Raw genomic sequence first — 18,860 nt, 5'->3', positions numbered from 1 at the left:
CTCTCTTGTCTCTGCGTGGAGCCCTTTGTTCGGGAAATGGGCGCTGACTTCAGTCGCTCGTTAAATTCCGTCCCTTAGTGGATGTGAATGGTGTTTCAGTGTCAGTGTTGCTGACTTCTGCGAAGTCCTTTTTAGTTACAGGTACCTAAAAAGTTCTTGTACTTCTCGCGAGCCAATTTCAGTGTATTTCTTCAGCTTCTGCTGTTGATGGTGGGAGTGACGTTGGCCTTATAATTGCTCTCAGATGCTACTTGTTTAAAAGTTCAAAGTGTTCGGTCAGAAGCTAGCTAGAAGAATACAGGACTGCAGAAACCAAAATAGTAGCATCTGAACTTAGACCGCCTTGAAAAGCATAGCTTTTTATTAATGATTGACCAGCTGGTGCGTCTGAAATACAGCTGGGGGCTTCAGCGCCTGTTGGCGTGTAGGTTGTTTTAGTGGAGCAGCCTTGCTTGGAGCAAGCCAAGTATTACGTTGTCTCACTTAATGCCACAGTTAGGCATAGGTATTTTGTTCTGTGAAAACTGCCTTAAAGAGTTATTTCATGGTATTTCTTGGTATGGCTTTTTCCTTATTGAATTAGACTTCTCTGTGCTCTTTTCTGGACCTCCTGTGTATTCTTTCTTAACAATTCTGTTAGATTAATTACTTTTTGTAATACCTGAATTGGACGCTGTGTGAGGTTTTTTCCTCTAAACATTTTGTTGCTTTAACTTCTGAAGTATTTGGAGGATGATCATACCCTTCTGTTCCATTTAAATATAATACAAATGCTGAAATAAACGAGTGTTTCAGTAGTTACTTGAGCTCTAGTTTTCATTGCATTGTGTTCAATGAAAGGGTGAGAGAAACTGCTTTAAAGTTTCTTATTTCTGCAGTTTATAGCGAAAAATGGTAATTTAAAAAACCAAACAAGCAAAACGCCAGAACAACAAACACAAAAAATGCCAAGAGTTTTAGTATCTCAGCTGTTACAGTTACAACATCACTAACACAAACCAGCAGCTAAATCTGCATGCTATTGTTCTTATAAATAGTTCCTCTGAAATAAGTAATTTAATTTAAATATAAAATTAGAATAATTTATATTTAATGTAAATATGAAGTGTTTGCAAGGGTTGAGCTTTTGAGGCTAATATGTAATGAAATACTCGAAGATGTGAATAATAGGCATCACTTTCCTGTTACAATTTGCAGAAGGTGGAGGACAGGAATAGTTGCTTATATGAAAGAACTACATTTATGTTATTATAGGAATCGCAAGATAAATAGCCAAGGTGTTCATTCAAATTAGATACTTTCCCCCCTCCTTTTGTCTGCCTTAATTGCCAAAAATTATTGGAAATTACTTTCTCTGGGCAGTTTTACATGTGTCATTTTCTGTGTTACTTTTTATTCATAAGATTTAACTTTTATGAAATGATCTCGCATGCCTTTTAAAAACTGTCCTAGAAGGGATGGGTGATGTCACTTGGGTCTGTTTTATTTCTTAGCCTTTTTTGGTGTAATAGTAGAAGTTCATTGGTTTCTCACCATTTCTTGCAAAGAATTTTTCTACTTAATTTGTTTGAAAAATGCTGTGCGGTTTTCAAGGATATATATATATTTCTCTTACTCTGATATGTTTGTTATTAATAGTTTTACCAACACTAGGAACTGTGTGTGCAGAATAGCACTGGCTCCTTAACTAGTACTTAAATGACAAATAGAAGATAAATTTATTATGTTGGGATGTGTTGATTTCTCCGTCTGATGATGCTAGTGTAATGAGCAGAGAGATCTATGTCATGCATACTCAGAAGGTGTTTGATGATAGCTTAGGTATTCACAACGTATCTTAGGCAAATGAGTCCCACTGAAGTTATTCATCTATGCGTGTGGAAATTATATACTTACGGCAATTTTTGGTCAGTGTTGGCTTTGCTCCAGTTTCAGTAAGGGTCCAGATAAATCATACATGAAACCTACTTGTTATTGGAGTGATTTTTAATGCAACTTCACTTGTGATACATTGTTCACTTCCCATAAATTCTATTTGAGGCTTAGCAATACAATTGGTCTCATAAGACTGTTGATCTCTGAAGCTTTTATCAAGAAGAGGTGATGCTAAGTAAAGGGGATTTCTATTATATTCTATATAATATATATATCTATATATATTCTATTTCTATAATAATTTCTAGGTGGATGAAACATTAGGAAATCATGTTACTTGTTTTCTACCATGAAGAACACTTTAGAATCCATTTGTGGTGGGGGGAGTGCATGTAACATTAAATTTAATCGCTTCTTGAAGTATCTGAGCAGTGTACCATTTGAGGGAAGATAATTCCTGTTTAGTTGAAGGTATATTATGATATCTCATGGATACTAGACTGAAATGCTGACTTAGTTGAACTCTTAAAGAGCAGTATCACAATTACTCTATACACCCTGGGCATTCTTTCATATCCTGGTTCCATTCCAGATCCAGCAGTTAAGAACAGACTCATGTGAATACAATGAATGACAAATCAGTTCCAGTATAATGGTGACATTGTGTGCATTTAGTTGAAGGTATCCTCTTGAGGGAAGTTCAAGAGGTGTTTTGTGTCAAGTTTGTTCAGTTAGTGATGCTAGGGATCTGTTGTTTTTCTTCAAAATTAAGAGCAAGCAAGTAGCAAATATTTGTTTATAAGAAAAGGGTTGTTGTTAGTCATTATGTCGCAAGCTGATGTCATAGAGACTACCTGCAGTCAGGATGCTTCTTCCCCCCAGTGTGGAGGGGCCTTTGAAACAGACCCAGGACACACACGGCTCTCTCCTCACACAGAATATCAATGGCTGCTGGACCCAGTCTCCAAGTTGAGACTAGAGACACTGTCCTCACCATGCCCACAAATGGTTACTGAGACCAATGTTTAATTTATTAATTGACCCACTTATTAAGGGTTAACACAAACCGAAGGATCAAGGCTCAGGAGACGTAGGCTAGGGATATGTCAGAGAAATAATTCAGAAGTACTAGGCCCATATTATTAGCCTTTATTATTAGCCGTTACCTCCATTATTTAGATGGAGAACAGCTCTGGAATCAGAATCTTTAGCTTCAGTAGATAGCTTCCATTGGATTAAATTGACATCATAAAAAATCTACATTTCAGTCTAGTATAGGCGAGAAATAATACGTTAGCGATGATTGCCAGCGTAAGTTATTTGCCATATGTGACAACATCCCATTTTTAGGACATTTAAGCTATCTTTGGGCACAGTACCACCTTGGCTGATTAACTGTGGTTACTGCAATACTGTCCTGTATATGAATTCCACAGGCCAGCTTCCAGTCTGCTGAAATTACTTTGACAAATAGCAAATGTTTTCTGAGTGAGATAATATTTGTAGTGTTGCTGGGCTGTTTATAGTTATAAATAATGTAAACTTCTGTTTTAATCCTATCCGACAAATGGATTGGGAAGCAAGTAAGAAATTCTGTAGCTATCGTATGATGGAATAGAGAGCAATTGGTTTTCCTGGGCAGAACAGGCCATTTATACCTCAATATTAAGTGACTCCTTTGGTGATCACAGCTGCATGAGAAGTACAGGAGCAAAATAAAGCTATTAAATTTTTCCTGTGCATAAGGACAGCCCAAGGATTTTAACAATCCCCACTCCTTATCCATAGTCCTCTTCCATTTCTTGTCCTGACTTGCAAGTTAACATTAAACAATGCCCAGATAATCTCACCTGACGGGGAACAGATGAGCTGTTCCAAATTTGAGTGACTGCTTGTGCTGTTTACATAAATAGATGAAGTTGTTGTTTCTTTAGCTGCCAGAAATACGGTCACACTTTCAGGATCTTCATTTAAGACATAATCTACAGTTTTATGGGAGGTTGTCAGTATACCATTCGTGTCATCTCCTCTAAATTAGTAGTGAGTGTCACCCATATCTGAGTCTGGCATTTCCCTGTTTCAAAGAAAACTGGAGAGTTGGGGTGAAAACACTTGGCTGTGACACCCTTGGCAAAAAAAATGGGCTTTTGTGCCCTACAAAGAGCAGTAGTATTCCAAGAATGCTGATGCTGTTTACTGGAATGTCTTGCTGTGTCTGTGTTTACTACTCTGTAAATACACTCTAAGTAACATCATATGCAGTATGCATTCATATTATACCACAGGGAAAAGAATATTCACACATCTAAAATACAGATAGTTGTTTTGTGATTGATGGTCAACCCTGAAGGTTTTCTAACAAGTTTTTTTTTATCCAGGCATGAAAATTACGCATTCATACAAGTTACAGGACAAACTTTAATATTGCCAAGTATTTTTGTTAGCAGTAAGATTTCATTGTTGGATTACCCAGGTGTTTCTGAAATTACATAGAAGCCTGGACATCAGAAATCTGCTTCTTTTGCTTCCATTTGTAGACAAAGCAGGTACATTAAACTTTGAGTGTTTCCATTCACATTGACCTGGCAGGAACTGAGCTTGAGATCTGTAGATAGATTTTGGACAGAAAAGTTACTGAAGTTGAGATGAAATGTCAGATGTTCTAATTCGAGGAAAGCAGTGTAAATGCACATCTTAAGTGTGCTGGTTTACAGCATGGCTCTTTGCTGATTTCATCACTCTTCTTACCTCTGAGAAAAAAATTTTGTTCCAGTGAAAGATTTCCACACTGCCCACCCCATCCCTTCTCCCTGCTGTAAAGAGAACACAATGCCTGCTTTTCAGGGCAACTGTATCTTTACCTAGCTTGCTTTAGGTATATGTGCATTTAGCTTTTTTTCCTTCCCCCGCTCTATCAGCCAGTGGTTTGAATTGGTAGCACAGATTATATTTATTTGCCAAATATCTGTTACAGACTTTTCAGTTTGGGATTTTTTTGCCAAAGCGCAGAATAAAAATAGACATATCATAAATGTAATACCAATTCTTATGTGTAATACAGAAAACCTTAGCTAATAATTTCTTGGAAGGGTTTGAAAACATTTATGTCAGCCAGCTTGTGAAGCAAGGAAGCGTTTACAAATAGATTTTAGAGTACTGAAGATGTACAGTGTTTGCTAAGCCAGCACAAGCATTTTATTTTGCCTTCTAAGTTTTAACCTTCATATACATTCCATGTTGCTGATATACTGCTTCCAGGAGCCTGTAATCTGTGCCTGCAATGTATACATTATCTGTATTTAGGAAGTGCTCTAGTGATTTATTTTTTTTTTTTGGCTGCAGAGGTCTCCATAGCTTTAGTATCATGTAAAACTTGCTATGTATTTTAATTGTTTTTTATAATAGATATGTTTGTCAATGTGATGAACATTTACCTTAATAGCCTGACATGGGGGGCTTCATTTCCTTCAAAGAAACTCCAAAACTCAAACTTGGTTATTTCTTTAGGTGATCGTAATTTAGTTTTAGTAGCTGGCAGGAGTTTAAAGTCATGACTGTTCTTTAATAATACGCTCGTTCTAAAGTAGCTAATAATATAAAATAAGCTATTAAATAGAAATGTACATATATATTTAAATGCTTTATTATAAGTAAAGAGATAAAGTTTACATTTTTCGTGAGTTTTTCTAGAAACTGATACCATTCTGTCTTCCTGTTTCAGACTAGAAGATGAATAATCTTTCCTTTAGTGAACTGTGTTGCCTGTTCTGTTGTCCGCCATGCCCAGGAAAAATTGCCTCCAAACTGGCATTCTTACCTCCTGATCCCACATACACACTCATGTGTGATGAAAGTGGTAGTCGCTGGACTTTACATCTCTCAGAGCGAGCAGACTGGCAATATTCTTCTAGAGAAAAAGATGCGATTGAATGCTTCATGACTAGAACAAGTAAGGGTAACAGGATTGCCTGTATGTTTGTGCGTTGCTCACCTAACGCCAAGTACACTTTGCTCTTCTCACATGGAAACGCTGTTGACCTAGGTCAGATGAGCAGCTTTTACATAGGACTGGGTTCACGGATTAATTGCAACATATTCTCGTATGATTATTCTGGATATGGTGCGAGTTCTGGGAAGCCAACAGAGAAGAATCTCTATGCTGACATTGATGCTGCTTGGGTGGCTCTGAGGACAAGGTAAGACATTAGTTGTCATTTTTATTTTCAAATGGTTTTACTTAATCTGCATTGGTAGTTTGAATAGAAAAGCTGTATTTTAGGCTTAATGGATTTGAATTCAAGCAGATTGCTAGTGCTTTATGCTGAAGGCATTGTCCGTATTGAAATGGGGTGAAATTTAATTGGGTATGTTTCACTCTTGAATTATTAGAAGATAATTCTTATTGTCACAGTTGGGAGCTTCTCAGTTGGAACTCTCAGAAGGTAGGATAGAACTGTAATAACTGATTGCCAGTACTGAGGAACTGGTGTGATGTGGCTGTGCAGTTTGGTTTTTCAAATAATTCCACTACTTGCATTTTTTTTGTAGGGAGGGACAGTGGAAAAACTGTTACATGGCAAACTGGTGAGACTCTCTGGTTTTCTGTATGGTGATCATAGAATCGTAGAATGGTTTGGGCCAAAATGAACCTTAAAGATCATCTATTTCAAACTCCCCTGCCATGGGCTGGGACACCTCCCACTAGATGAGGTTCCTCAAAGTCCCATCCAACCTGGCCTTGAACACTTCTACAGATGGGGTATTCACAACTTTCCTGGGCAACCTGGGCCACTGTCTTGCCACCCTCATAGGAAATAATTTCTTCCTAATGTCTAACCTACTCTTTTCCAGTTTGAAGACATTAACTTTGGTGCTGTTGCTACATGCCCTTGTAAAAATTCCTCCCCAGGTTTCTTGTAGACCCCCTCAGGTGCTGAAAGGTGTTATAAGGTCTCTTTGGAGCCTTCTCTTCTCAAGGCTGAACAACCCAAACTCTCTCAGCCTGTCACCAAGCTATGTGGAGTGTTGAAGAATTTCCAGCAGGGCTAGAGCAGACAGGCTGAGAAGAGAAGACGCTGAAGAGACCTTATAACACACTTATTTTGATACAGCCTAGGATACAGTTGGATTTCTGGGCTGCAAGCGCATATTGACAGCTCATTTTGAGCTTCTTGTCAACACCCCAAGTCTTTTTCCTTAGGGCAGCTCTCAATCCATTCTCCACCCAGTCTGTATTTGTGCTTGGGATTACCCTGATCCAGGAGCAGGACCTGGCACTTGACATTGTTAAACTTCATGCAGTTTGCATGGGCCCACCTCTCAAGCCTGTTACGGTCTGGCTGGCTGGCCTTTCTTCCCTTCAGCTTTTTCAACACTCCACACAGCTTGGTGTCATTAGCAAACCTGCTGAGTGTGCAATCAGTCCCACTGTCTATATTGCTGACAAAGATGTTAAACAGCAGCAGTCCCAGTACTGACCGTTTGTTTCAGAATTCAGACTAGCAGCTGCAGCATTTCCAAAGATAGTTTTCTATAAAAAACAAAACGTTGTTTGTATTTTAGCAAAATATGATGTATGGGAGAGGTTGTAATTGGTCTGTGTGAATACATTATGATGGGAACAAAGGCCAGGAATTTGAATCGGTGGTGTTAGTTCAAATAGGTTAAAAGTAGACAAGGAAAAATGCAGATTGGAAGAATGTTGTTTCAGCAGTTTCCATGTTCTTATAACTCTAGTATTAGGGAAATAAAATATTAACATGAAAAACTCTGGGGGCATTCTCTGGTACCTGTAAGAATCCCAGGTGCTAAATAAATGCAGCTCTGAATACCCACTTCTTAAATTTAAGAACATTTTTCACCATGGTTTGTTCCATGTTGTTTCTGTGTTACAAGTACCCAAACTACAAATATTTTTTTTAATGCTTCACAATTATAAGAATAGATTTTCTCAAAAAAGCTTGCATCATATTGTGTATTTTGCACCCAAAAGCTATGAAAACCTGATTTTATGCAGAGCAGCATGTTACGATTTAATTGTTGCAACCTGAATACACTTTTTAATAGTATAGTATCAGGGATATGATTTTATGTAAGGACATGTGTAGAGACTCCTTAAATCCTGGAGCATGCTAGCTGTTGCAGTGAATTTAGAACTTGATCAAGTAATATTAATGATCTTCCTGTAACTTTGGAGCAGATTATTTCTTTTCAGTAAAATGAATGCACTGTCTTGCATTTATTTTACATTGTAACAAAGGCCTGATACTTATTTTTAAGGAAGTATATTTTATTAATACATTATGGTAGGGGAAATGCTTATCATCGTAAGCCTCATACAACCACAGGGGACAGGTATTCCGCCTCATTAAAAATCATGTGTACTGTGTTGTTAGATTAGGTTTTGGCATTTTTTTTATTACAGTGGAAAGCTGAGATATAACTATATCCATTCTGTAAGCCAAGAGCTGCAGCAGGTGTACTGGTGACTGTGGTTTGTAGTTGACAGGTGATCTGGAAGATAGCCACTTGGTGAAATATCCTCTAATATTGACCAAAAACATAATATTGCTTGTGAACAATGTGGAAGATAGTCCAAATTGTTTAAAAGTACCAGAAGATGGAAGAAATGGTGAGGAAGATGAAACTAGATAGTGAAACTTGTTTGTTTGAATCTGCTTACAGGCTCTCTTTTGTAAACTAATTTGTAATTACTGTCTCTTCTTCCCCCAATGAATATTTTGCTTAAAACCTAAAAGGAAATGTGATTGCAACTTCAGTTCTCACTTTCATTCTTGAACACTGTGTAGTTATAGTACTTTCCCTGATCAAATAAGATTGTTCATTATAATATTCCACCTGAACACCCTTGCTGAACAGACATTTGTGGGGGGATCTCTAAACATATTCCATTTATTTCCTTTTCTCTTATATACTCCATTTATTTGCTTTTCTCTTTTCCACTAAGTAATGTCTTCACCTCAATCCTATTTGATGTTTACATTTACTTATTTCTAAAGAAGGTTTTGATAGAAAAAGTAGTTGGGTAGAGCACACAAAGACTGGATTGTTCTGCTTAATTTGTGGATTTTACTTATTTATTTTTCCCATTGCTTAGAAAGTCATTGATGTTACTAGTTTCCTCTGTGGTACCTTCAACAACTTTCCGATTGGCAGAGCTAGTCTTCTTGTATTTGAATGCTGAATGTAGCAGGGAGAATTTCAGCACAACTCTGGATATAGTGGCTCACACAGTTTTGTTACCAGTCCATGTTTTTCTCTGTTCTCTGAAGCCCTGAGACTGCTCAGCTGTGTTTTATTGCTTGGTGAACATCTGGGCCAGAATGGATCCTTTGAGCATTTGCTACATCATTGATTCACTTTTCTAGCATAGCCTGTTCTGTCAGTGTTAGCTGGCACCATCTTTAATGTTTTATAAGTGTTCTGCAAAAACAAATTAATTCAGTGGATTGTTTGCAGGATGTATTTAAGTATAGCTGTAACTCCCTTGAAATTCATGTTGACAGGATGAGAGAAGAAAGGGATCTTAGACTTTTAAACTGTGCCTCATGGACCGTGATGGGACAAAAAAAATAATGGAGCAATTACCTTTGCAGGTTGATTGCAGCCACCCACAGCTCCCTGTATTCCCTGTTCTGAGAAAATGGTGTTAAAGAATCCAGCATTAAAAGGTGTTTCTGGGGTAGCTGAAATACTGATTCAGACTTAATCGTATAGTCAACACAGCTGCTGTGGTACAGAAGTTAGTGTATTGAATTTTATATCTTGGAAGGACAGTCCAGATGGTCATCTGATATTAGCACAACTGCCCGTGGGGATTTGACACCTACAGTGAAATAGTCTGGAGCTAGTACTGAAGATAGTGACGTTTGTCCAACACCACTTTCTTGAAAGTGGTTGCTGTAAGGGTATGTGAATATAATCATTCATGTAGATGAGTACAGAAAGCTGATTTGGCAGCAAATGGAGATTCTGAGTTGTGTCCCTGCTCTTTACCTGCTCTGAGTATTTTAATAGGAAGTAGCAGCTATCCATGTGGCTGCTGACTGTGAAGAAGATAAGGTGTTTCACTGTCACCATGTTTGGAGGGTTGCACATTGTTGCATATTCATACACACGGGACTGTATAGAAGCTGCAAGTGAGGACATTCTTTTTCTTACTGTCATAGCTACAAAGTGTTGAAATTCCAGGAGTCATTTTGGGATACGCCTGTTTTTGCTGGCCTGGCCTCCAAAGGCCTTTGATGACGCCCTAGCAAGAGTGGAAAGGTTTAACCAGCCCTAGGCAAATGCAGAGCAATTGGCATTCATTCAGAAACCTGGAGAGTTGCTGGAGTCGCCGCATGACCAGGTTTATCTTTATGAAGTCAAACGGCCTTTCCGTTGTTCTATATCATGGACTGTATAATAATTGAAAACCTGAAGGATGAATCTTGCTGTCAAGCTGATATGTCAATGCCCATAATTTGGTCAGCCAAATATAGAATCATAGAATGGTTTGGATTGGAAGGCACCTAGAAGATAATTTAGTTCCAGCCCCCTCAGAAGCACAGGGATACCTTCCTCTAGGCCAGGTTGAACAAAGCCCTGTCTGACCTGGCCTTGAACACCTCCAGGGATGGGGCATCAACAACCTCTCTGGGCAAGATGTTCCAATGCCTCACCACCCTAATAGTGAAGAATTTCTTTCTAATGTCTAATCTAAAACTACCCTCTACCAGTTTAAAACCATTAACCCTTGTCCTGTCACTACACACCCTGGTAAAAAGTCCTTCCACAGCTTTCCTATAGGCCCCCTTCAGATACTGGAAGGCCACTATAAGGTCTTCCCTAAGCCTTCTCTTCTGCAGACTGAACAGCCCCAACTCTCTAGGCCTGCTTCATAGAAGAAGTGCTCCAGCCCTTGGATCATCTTCATGGCTCTCCTCCGGACTCACTCCAAGAGCTCTATGTCCTTTCTGTGTTGAGGGCTCCAGAACTAGACACAGTATTCCAGATAGGGTCTCATGAATGCAGAGTAGAGTGGCAGGGTCACCTCCCTCGAACTGCTGGCCATGCTTTGTTTGATGCAGCCTGGGATGTGATTGGATTTCTGGGCTGTGAGTGCATGTTGCTGGCTCATGTTGAGCTTTTTGTCTACCAACACTCCCAGGTCCTTCTCCTCAAGGCTGTTCTCAATCCATTGTCTGCCCAGCCTGTATTTTGGATTGGGGTTGCCCCAACCCAGGTGTAGGACCTTGCACTTGGCCTTGTTGAACTTCATGAGGTTGACATGGGCCCACCTTTAAGGCCTGTCAAGGTCCCTCTTCATGACATCCCTTCCCTCCAATGTGCCAACCAGACCAAACAGTTTGGTGGTGTCAGCAAACTTGCTGAAGGTCCACTCAATCCCACTGTCCAGGTCACTGACAATGATGTTAAACAGCACTACTCCCGGTACTGGCCCCTGAGGAACGAAGGAGTAATATGAACCAGGATTAATACCAAATCCTTTTGGATCTTGGCTGGAAGTGTTTGAGAATTCACAAAATATATTGTTGGGTTTTTTTCATTCAAAAGTTGTGGGTTTTGTTGTTTGGGGATTTTTTGCTAAAATAGAAATGTCCTAACCTTAACTATCTGGAAGTAAATTGAGCTTTTATTTAAATTACTAGGGAAAAATAGGTCAATTTATCAGGAGAAGAAATTGTAAATATAAAACAAATGTACCAGTAGCATTGTAAGGTTTAGAAAGGACAGAGGAGGTGCATTTTTTCATTGCTACATGCATGTTCAGTGGGCTTGCTTCTTATAAAAGACATTTCCCTTTGTCTTCTGGTAATGTTATGCATTGTACAGACAAGAATGGGAATCTGCATCTGGGTGGAGGAAGAGCTGTATCCTCATTAATTTTATTCATGGCCTGGAATGTTGGTAGTTAAAAGGTGTGGAGTATGCTCATGCCCTTCATATTCTGCAATTTGTAGCCGCAATTTTTTATGTTATGTGCGTGATGATGAAAAGTTTTGAAATGCGCATTGAAAATTCCCTCAGGATGTTCTGCTTTGTTCCTTGTGCCCCAAGCACTGCCACCAGTTGTTTAAATGTAGGTGTTGCAATAGCTTCAAACAGTAGCATCTCTAGATCATCAATTGCACCTCTTCATTAGTGTAAGCCTGAGAGGAACTCTTGGAATGTATCCATCTAAGGCTGATTTTACTGATAGTTTATTATTGTAAAGTAAACATTCTTCAAGATTAACAGCAGTAGTTTGCAAGTAAAAAGTTTAATTTCTTTATGTGTCCCTTAGGTATATCAAGGGCAAAATGGCAGGTTTTGGCTCTTAAGAGCCTGCAAGTGCAGTAGTATGGTAATTTCACCTAGCGTTTGGTTGTTGAAGTAACTGAGGTTTTAAAAAAAACAACCCAAACCCGCTCATTACAGCCAGACATGCATTTTGTAGTTTGCATATTGCACATCATGGTAATGTGATGTATATGAAAGGATATAACATGATGAGTATCCAGTATATGAGGTATATGCAATTGAAGTATTCAAGATGATGTCAGTCAGACAGGGCTTTGAGCAACCTGATACAGTCAAAGATGGATCTGCCTGTGGCAGGTGGCTGAACAAGGTCCTCTTTGAACCTAAACTGTTCTTTGAGTCTATGAAAAGAAATAAAGAGGTGAACTGCCACTAAGACATCAGTAAAGTAAAGAAAAGGTTTTGTTAAGGAGACAGAAACATAAAATAAACAATGAAAGAGTTTCTACTCCAGCACATTGTGAAGCTTGTCACAAAGGAAAAAAACAAAACATAACATTGGGTGGTTATTCAGCAGTTCTTTTGCTGCCAGAAGATTAAAAGATCAAGTAGGAGTGTTCGGGGTTGCCTCTTTTACAAGAGACCACCTATATTTGACCAGCGTATGTAGACTTCCAGAAGAGAATCTTCTGTTAGCTTGGGTCCTGGTTCTAGGGAATGATCTGATGGTACAGTTACAATGATTTATTGGCTTGCTCCTTCCTTTAACCCACCAGTGACATGTCACTTCTTGCCTTGCCCTGAAGACAGCTTGCACAAAGGAGCAGAAAAGCAGTTGCTCCTGTACTTCCAGAAGAGATTAATTTTATTTCCTGAACTAGTTGGTGAAGCCTAGCAAGGGGCAACATGTGGCTTAAGATGCAAACAGGAAAGCAGTTCTCTTCTGTTTGGTGATAGCTTAGCTTTGTCGTGACATTAACCTGTAACGTGTGATGACAGGGCAGAAGTTTGTGAAAAGGTTGTACTAGCAAGCCTCTGTCAACAGAGGTACATTTAGTTGTATGTAAAAACTGCTCTTCAAGTTTCATGTGCTTTCCAGGCATGTAGCCTGTAAGTGCATAAACATAAAAAGTATGACTCAGATGTTGAAAGAAATTGAAATCTCCATTGCTGTGGGAAAGAGAAAAATGTTGTGGGCAGCCTTTAAACTGCAGAAAATACCTATTCAAATTTTATGCCAGATTCAGTCCAGAATAACTTTTCCCTTAGGAAGAGTTCTTTCTCTGAGAAGATACATTTATGCACAGCTTCTTTAAAGATTTTGTTCCAAGGATTATGGCTTAAAACCCTGCAAACATAAAAAAACCCACCATTACCACCACCACCAAACTAAAGGCTTGTCTGTTCCAAAACAAAATTCTCAAGTTTACTTGAGTAGCTGATAGTGTTTACATTACTCCTATGATCATCATAATAAGCTTTCAAAGAAATAATCAGTTTTTACAGCATTTTTTTGACCTCTTGTCACCAGAACAGCTAGTTAGAGCATAGGGCTCTGTAAATGTTATGGTTCCCTTTCTCTGGATGGCCTGCAACTCCAAGACACTGATTAAGACAACAATATTGCTGCCACTTTTTCTCTTGATCTTACACTTCCTCATCTGGGAGGTGTGCAGTCAACTAATAATTTTCTAACAAGCTTCTTAGATTTTACAGGACTGATAAAAGGAGGAGTAGACAAATTTTATCACTAGGGAACTTGCCAGCAGTTACCTCTTCACTAATTCTTCCATTTTAGATTAAAACCTGATACACTGGGGAGAGAGGAATTCTGATGAACAGTTGGGCTTTTCCTTTTCCCCAAAACTTTTCAGAAGCCTGCTCAAGAGACGAGAGAAGACCGGGGGCAGACACAGCAGATGTTGTTCTCTGGTTTCCAAATTTCTTGGTTTGTTTGGTTTGTTTTTTTTTCCAAATGAGAATATTCAAAAGTCTGACTAATTTGAACCACCACTTATGCTGATTGGCTTCTCTATTTTACTTTTCAGACTGCAAAACAAATAATTTCTGGTGGGTGCTGTGGAGGCAATCTGTTTGGCTGTGATGGGGAAAGGATTACTTTAATCCAAATATAGCAAATGCTTTTCTTGGATTACTTTTTGTAGGTAATATTTAGCTATCTTTAGGCTGAAGGATTTGGATTTAAAAAAACAAAGAGAAGAGTAATGAGAAAGAGGAGAATATAGGCTCCAGAATATAAGTTTATAAGTTTTGCTTTAAAGTTCTGTGCAATGGCCTGTATCTTGTCAAATGCAATACCTGAGGAAATAGGAGTGCAATGATATGCAATGTTTGCTATTTGAGAACTTTGTTATATCACAACATGCTGTGCAAACTCCTTGCTGTACTAATGATACAAAGTGTGAGGTATTCATGTGAGTTTTATTCAGGTTTTATGAAAGGGATAGAAGGTCTTACTGTGCTTTCAGAATGGACAAATGTGATTTGAATTATTTTTAACTGGGAGAGAAAGGATAGGTGCTAAACTGTATTCTGGTGTTTCAGAAGAGGTAGGGAAATAGTGAAGAACTTAAATTTGGTTTGGTTTAAAAGCTTCAATTTATTGGTTTTTTGTATGTGGAAATTCTGAGAACATTTTTGTTAATCAAAAAGTTTGATTTTTTTTTTTATTTTATTTTATTCTCTGAAAACTGCTCAGAGGAGGAGGTCCTGCCTGTAGATCCAGGCTGTTAGATTGAGATTTAGTGTTTTTGGAATCTGAAGCTCATTATGATCCTAGAAACTCTTTCCTAGGGGATGCTGTTAGTAATTAGGTAGTCATGATACAGACAGATTCTAAGCAAGTGTCTGCACTAATACTTTGACAAGTTCTATATTTCACACCAGCAGAACACAATTTAAATAAATATATTCTTAGTCAAATAGACAATATTTGCTGTAATCAGTGGATTTTAGTCCCAATTTAGAAAGTTTATTGGGGTGTCTAATTAGTTCTCCTAGTGATACTTACATTTCAGTAATACTTAAATATCTTTTTGTTTGTCTTTAAATCTTTCTATATCGTTTGTGGGTTTTTTTAATTGCATATTACATACTGATGTAACACACAGGATATGTTTTTTGGCTTACTGGAAGGTAGTTGTGTATTTTTGTTTCCTGTTGGTTCATAATTTGAATGTCTTAATACATGTGAAATATCTTTTTTCCTAGTGCTCCTGATTTTGAGGCTTTTAGACTTCAGTAATTTTAGTTTTTGGTGACCTAGGCAATTGCCATACAGTTATTTAGCTCTATTTATAAGATACTGGACAATTTTTCATTACCTCTGTTTCTCTGGCCTTACTGGAAGTATTAATTTGATAACTCATTTGTGGGCATGGGGTTGGTGACCTAGCTTTGACAGAAGAGATGTGTGCATCCTTGTAGAGAGGTAACAGTTGTATTTTCTTTCACTTCAACTGAAAACAGTTGATTGTCCATCCTTTTAGGATTATAGCCAGTTGGTAAATATTAAACTGACTTTGTGCTATTCCACAGTGGTGTTAGGTAGTCTGCTCTAACTCAGGTGAAAATATATTATCCTGATAATACATGAGAACAATGTTTGGAGATTTGTTTTGGGTTTTGTTTTTTTTATGTAGTGCAGTGAAGTATCTTTTCCTATTTAAGGGACTTTCTTTCCCACATAAGGTAAACAAAGGTAGCCAGAGAGATACACTTCTGAACCTATACTGAGACTACTTTGTTAGTATAGATCAATGTGTCAGAAGCTCACTTCTGCTGTGGGCACTTGCCAGCATAGCATTCTGCTTAAAGGCTTTTCAGTGTTACTTGGGAACCAGCTGTTCTTTGTATCTCCACTAACACTGAAAAATACGCAAGATCTGACTTGTGTAAAGTGTTACTAGATGTTTGTTTACCTCGGTTAATTACAGGGGAAAATAAAGGTTTTATCTGACTAGGGGGGAGGCTTTCACTTTTAACATTGATTGGGCTGTCTTAATTGTGGGTTAGGTTAGGTATTCCTCTTATTAGCTTGCATGTAAAATCAACTGTGATGAGAAGGATGCATTTCAGCTACTACACAGAATGCATGATATTCTAACTACTCTCTGCATGGGCATGCTGAGTAATGTTACTAGTTTGCAGTTTGTATTAGGTATCAAAGAGTAAAACTGACCAAATTTTTGCAGATCAGGCCTATGCTCCACTTGCTGATAACCGTAGACCTAGTAAGGCTCTAATCAGTTTTCTGTTGTAGGTCCACAAGAGTTGCCAGTGGAGGCTTTCAACACAACTGCATTCACAAATCCTTATTTTAAAAAAATAAACCCATATTTCAGTATAATTCAGACATAAGGTAAAAGCTTTATTGAAGGTACAGAGTAATTAATTGTCCTTCTAAGTCAGGAATACTATAGATTATACTTGCTTGTTCTTCTACCAACTCCTGTTACATAGTTTGTCCTCTTCCAGAAATTTTGTTCTTCATAAATGCTTTTTTCCAGCCTTGCTGTGTCATTACTGTTTTGTCTGTTTCACTTTATATGCCGCTTTTGTTAACATTTTTTAATTTTCTAGGTACGGCATCCGCCCTGAAAATGTGATCATATACGGTCAGAGTATAGGAACAGTACCATCAGTGGATCTTGCTTCTAGGTATGAAAGTGCCGCTGTAATTCTTCATTCTCCACTGACCTCAGGAATGCGAGTAGCTTTTCCTGATACGAAGAAGACATATTGCTTTGATGCATTCCCAAAGTAAGTTGTAGGGTTTTTTGTTCTGCATGCATTTTACTTTATTACAGAAGCTTTGGACTAGAGAAACAAGTAATACGGAAAATGCTCTGACATTTCTTTCAAAGTTTAAAAAAATAATTGGAAAAAAATCAGAGTGAATAACAGTGAAGAAGAACATTTGATTTTAAGGAGTTTACAAAACTGTGTAAATTTGTTTTTCACATCTCTAATAATTGTAGTGGGTATCTGTTAAATAAGTGATTAGTTTTCCTGTATGTAACCCCTAATATCACTAATTCTAATGAGTGGTTCTACTCCAGTGAGTTGTTAATCTGAGTAACTGTGAACAAAGCCTGAAGGAAAGACTGGAAAACTAAGTAGATCTTAAGAAAATTCCTGTAAAGTATTTCAGAACTGTGCCACTAGTTGACTGTTACAAACTAGTACACTTATCTCAAAGTATCACTTGTATTTTGAGTAACTTTAAAGACTTTTTTTCCACATATGTGGCAAAAATATAAGTCTGAGAATTCTTCCATTTCGGACAAGCACTTTTTTGCTGAAAAACTCTGAAGTCCAGTGACTTTGCTTTTTGAAGTGTTTGTAGTAATTAACACCACTTTCAGACGTATTGTTCTGCAATTTGGAAGCTAGCAGTTTTCAGTAGTGTTTTTCCATCTGTGTAGCATTACATGTGCTCCTGTAATGGCTTCTAGGGTGTCAGAGAGATCTAATTTTCTAATTATTTAAACAACTTCAGAATTAAATTGTTAAAACTAGAATGTGTAACTTCAGAGTAAAATTAAGTCACGTCCTTCAATAATATTATAAACCTGTGTTCATAGATGCAATATTTTTCTTACAGCATTGACAAAATTTCTAAAATAACATCTCCTGTGTTAATAATCCATGGGACTGAAGATGAAGTAATTGACTTTTCACATGGCCTAGCACTATTTGAGCGTTGCCAGAGACCTGTAGAACCACTGTGGGTAGAAGGAGCGGGCCATAATGATGTGGAACTCTATGGACAGTACCTTGAAAGATTAAAACAGTTTGTGTCACAGGAACTGGTGAACTTATAGTATTCTTTGTATATTTACATGTTTTTTCATTTTGCTGCAAAACTGCCTGCCTTGATACATAACACAAGACCTGAAGGTTGTGTTTTCAAATCATCTTGGTTGCCTTCATTAAATGTACAGGTAATGATTTGTCAACATAATTAATGAAGGTTTTAATGCCAGTATTATAAACTGGAATTACATGATAATGCAGTCAAGCTTGGCAGTCCATATGACTCTGTGTGAGGTTTTTCCTTCTTAGATGTAAAAAAAAAAAAAAAAAAAATCACAAGGAGTACTGTATGAACTTTTAATTATATAAAATCAAATGCTGTCAAATCATCTTGGTTGCCTTCATTAAATGTACAGGTAATGATTTGTCAACATAATTAATGAAGGTTTTAATGCCAGTATTATAAACTGGAATTCCATGATAATGCAGTCAAGCTTGGCAGTCCATATGACTCTGTGTGAGGTTTTTCCTTCTTAGATGTAAAAAAAAAAAAAAAAAAATCACAAGGAGTACTGTATGAACTTTTAATTATATAAAATCAAATGCTGTAAAAGTGTTGCCAAATGCTTTAGCATATCAAGAACAAGTTTATAAATATTTTTTAAACATCTCAAAATGTACTGTGACTTATTCTGTTGCACAGGTGTATCTTAGAAAACAGAGTTCTCAGCAGTTGTTCTGTAAAAATGTAATAGCCATGAAGTTTGAGCAAATAATAGTGTATGTAATGAGAATGGACAGTCACTGGAAATGACCCATGCCCTGTTACAGGGGGAGAGGGTCAAAATGGATCTCTACATATTTCTCATCTTTTGCTATTAGTTTTACTTGAACTGTTCTGTTCTTGTGTTGTCCCTTACCTTTCAGGTTAAAAAATTTAC

The 18,860-nt window shown here is 37.7% G+C and overlaps 1 protein-coding gene across 1 annotated transcript; it reads left to right on the top strand.

Annotated features, from left to right (window-relative positions):
* The first annotated feature begins 5,593 nt into the window (after positions 1-5,593).
* Positions 5,594-18,194, top strand: ABHD17B (abhydrolase domain containing 17B). Its single transcript, XM_009994930.1, has 3 exons — positions 5,594-6,071; positions 16,744-16,923; positions 17,768-18,194. Exons 1-3 carry the CDS (start codon positions 5,605-5,607, stop codon positions 17,985-17,987), a joined length of 867 nt encoding a protein of 288 aa, XP_009993232.1. The 5' UTR covers positions 5,594-5,604; the 3' UTR covers positions 17,988-18,194.
* The last annotated feature ends 666 nt before the right edge of the window (positions 18,195-18,860 follow it).

The sequence above is a fragment of the Chaetura pelagica genome, unplaced genomic scaffold, assembly GCF_000747805.2.
Source record: "Chaetura pelagica isolate M959 unplaced genomic scaffold, ChaPel_1.0 scaffold330, whole genome shotgun sequence".
Lineage (NCBI taxonomy): Eukaryota > Metazoa > Chordata > Aves > Apodiformes > Apodidae > Chaetura > Chaetura pelagica.
This window is presented reverse-complemented; position numbering and strand designations above follow the sequence as displayed.

Coding starts and splice junctions, on each gene's coding strand:
- ABHD17B (XM_009994930.1), top strand. CDS start 5,605: ATGAATAATCTTTCCTTTAGTGAACTGTGTTGCCTGTTCTGTTGTCCG. Junction 6,072..16,743: donor TGGGTGGCTCTGAGGACAAG/GTAAGACATTAG, acceptor TTAATTTTCTAG/GTACGGCATCCGCCCTGAAA. Junction 16,924..17,767: donor TGCTTTGATGCATTCCCAAA/GTAAGTTGTAGG, acceptor TTTTTCTTACAG/CATTGACAAAATTTCTAAAA.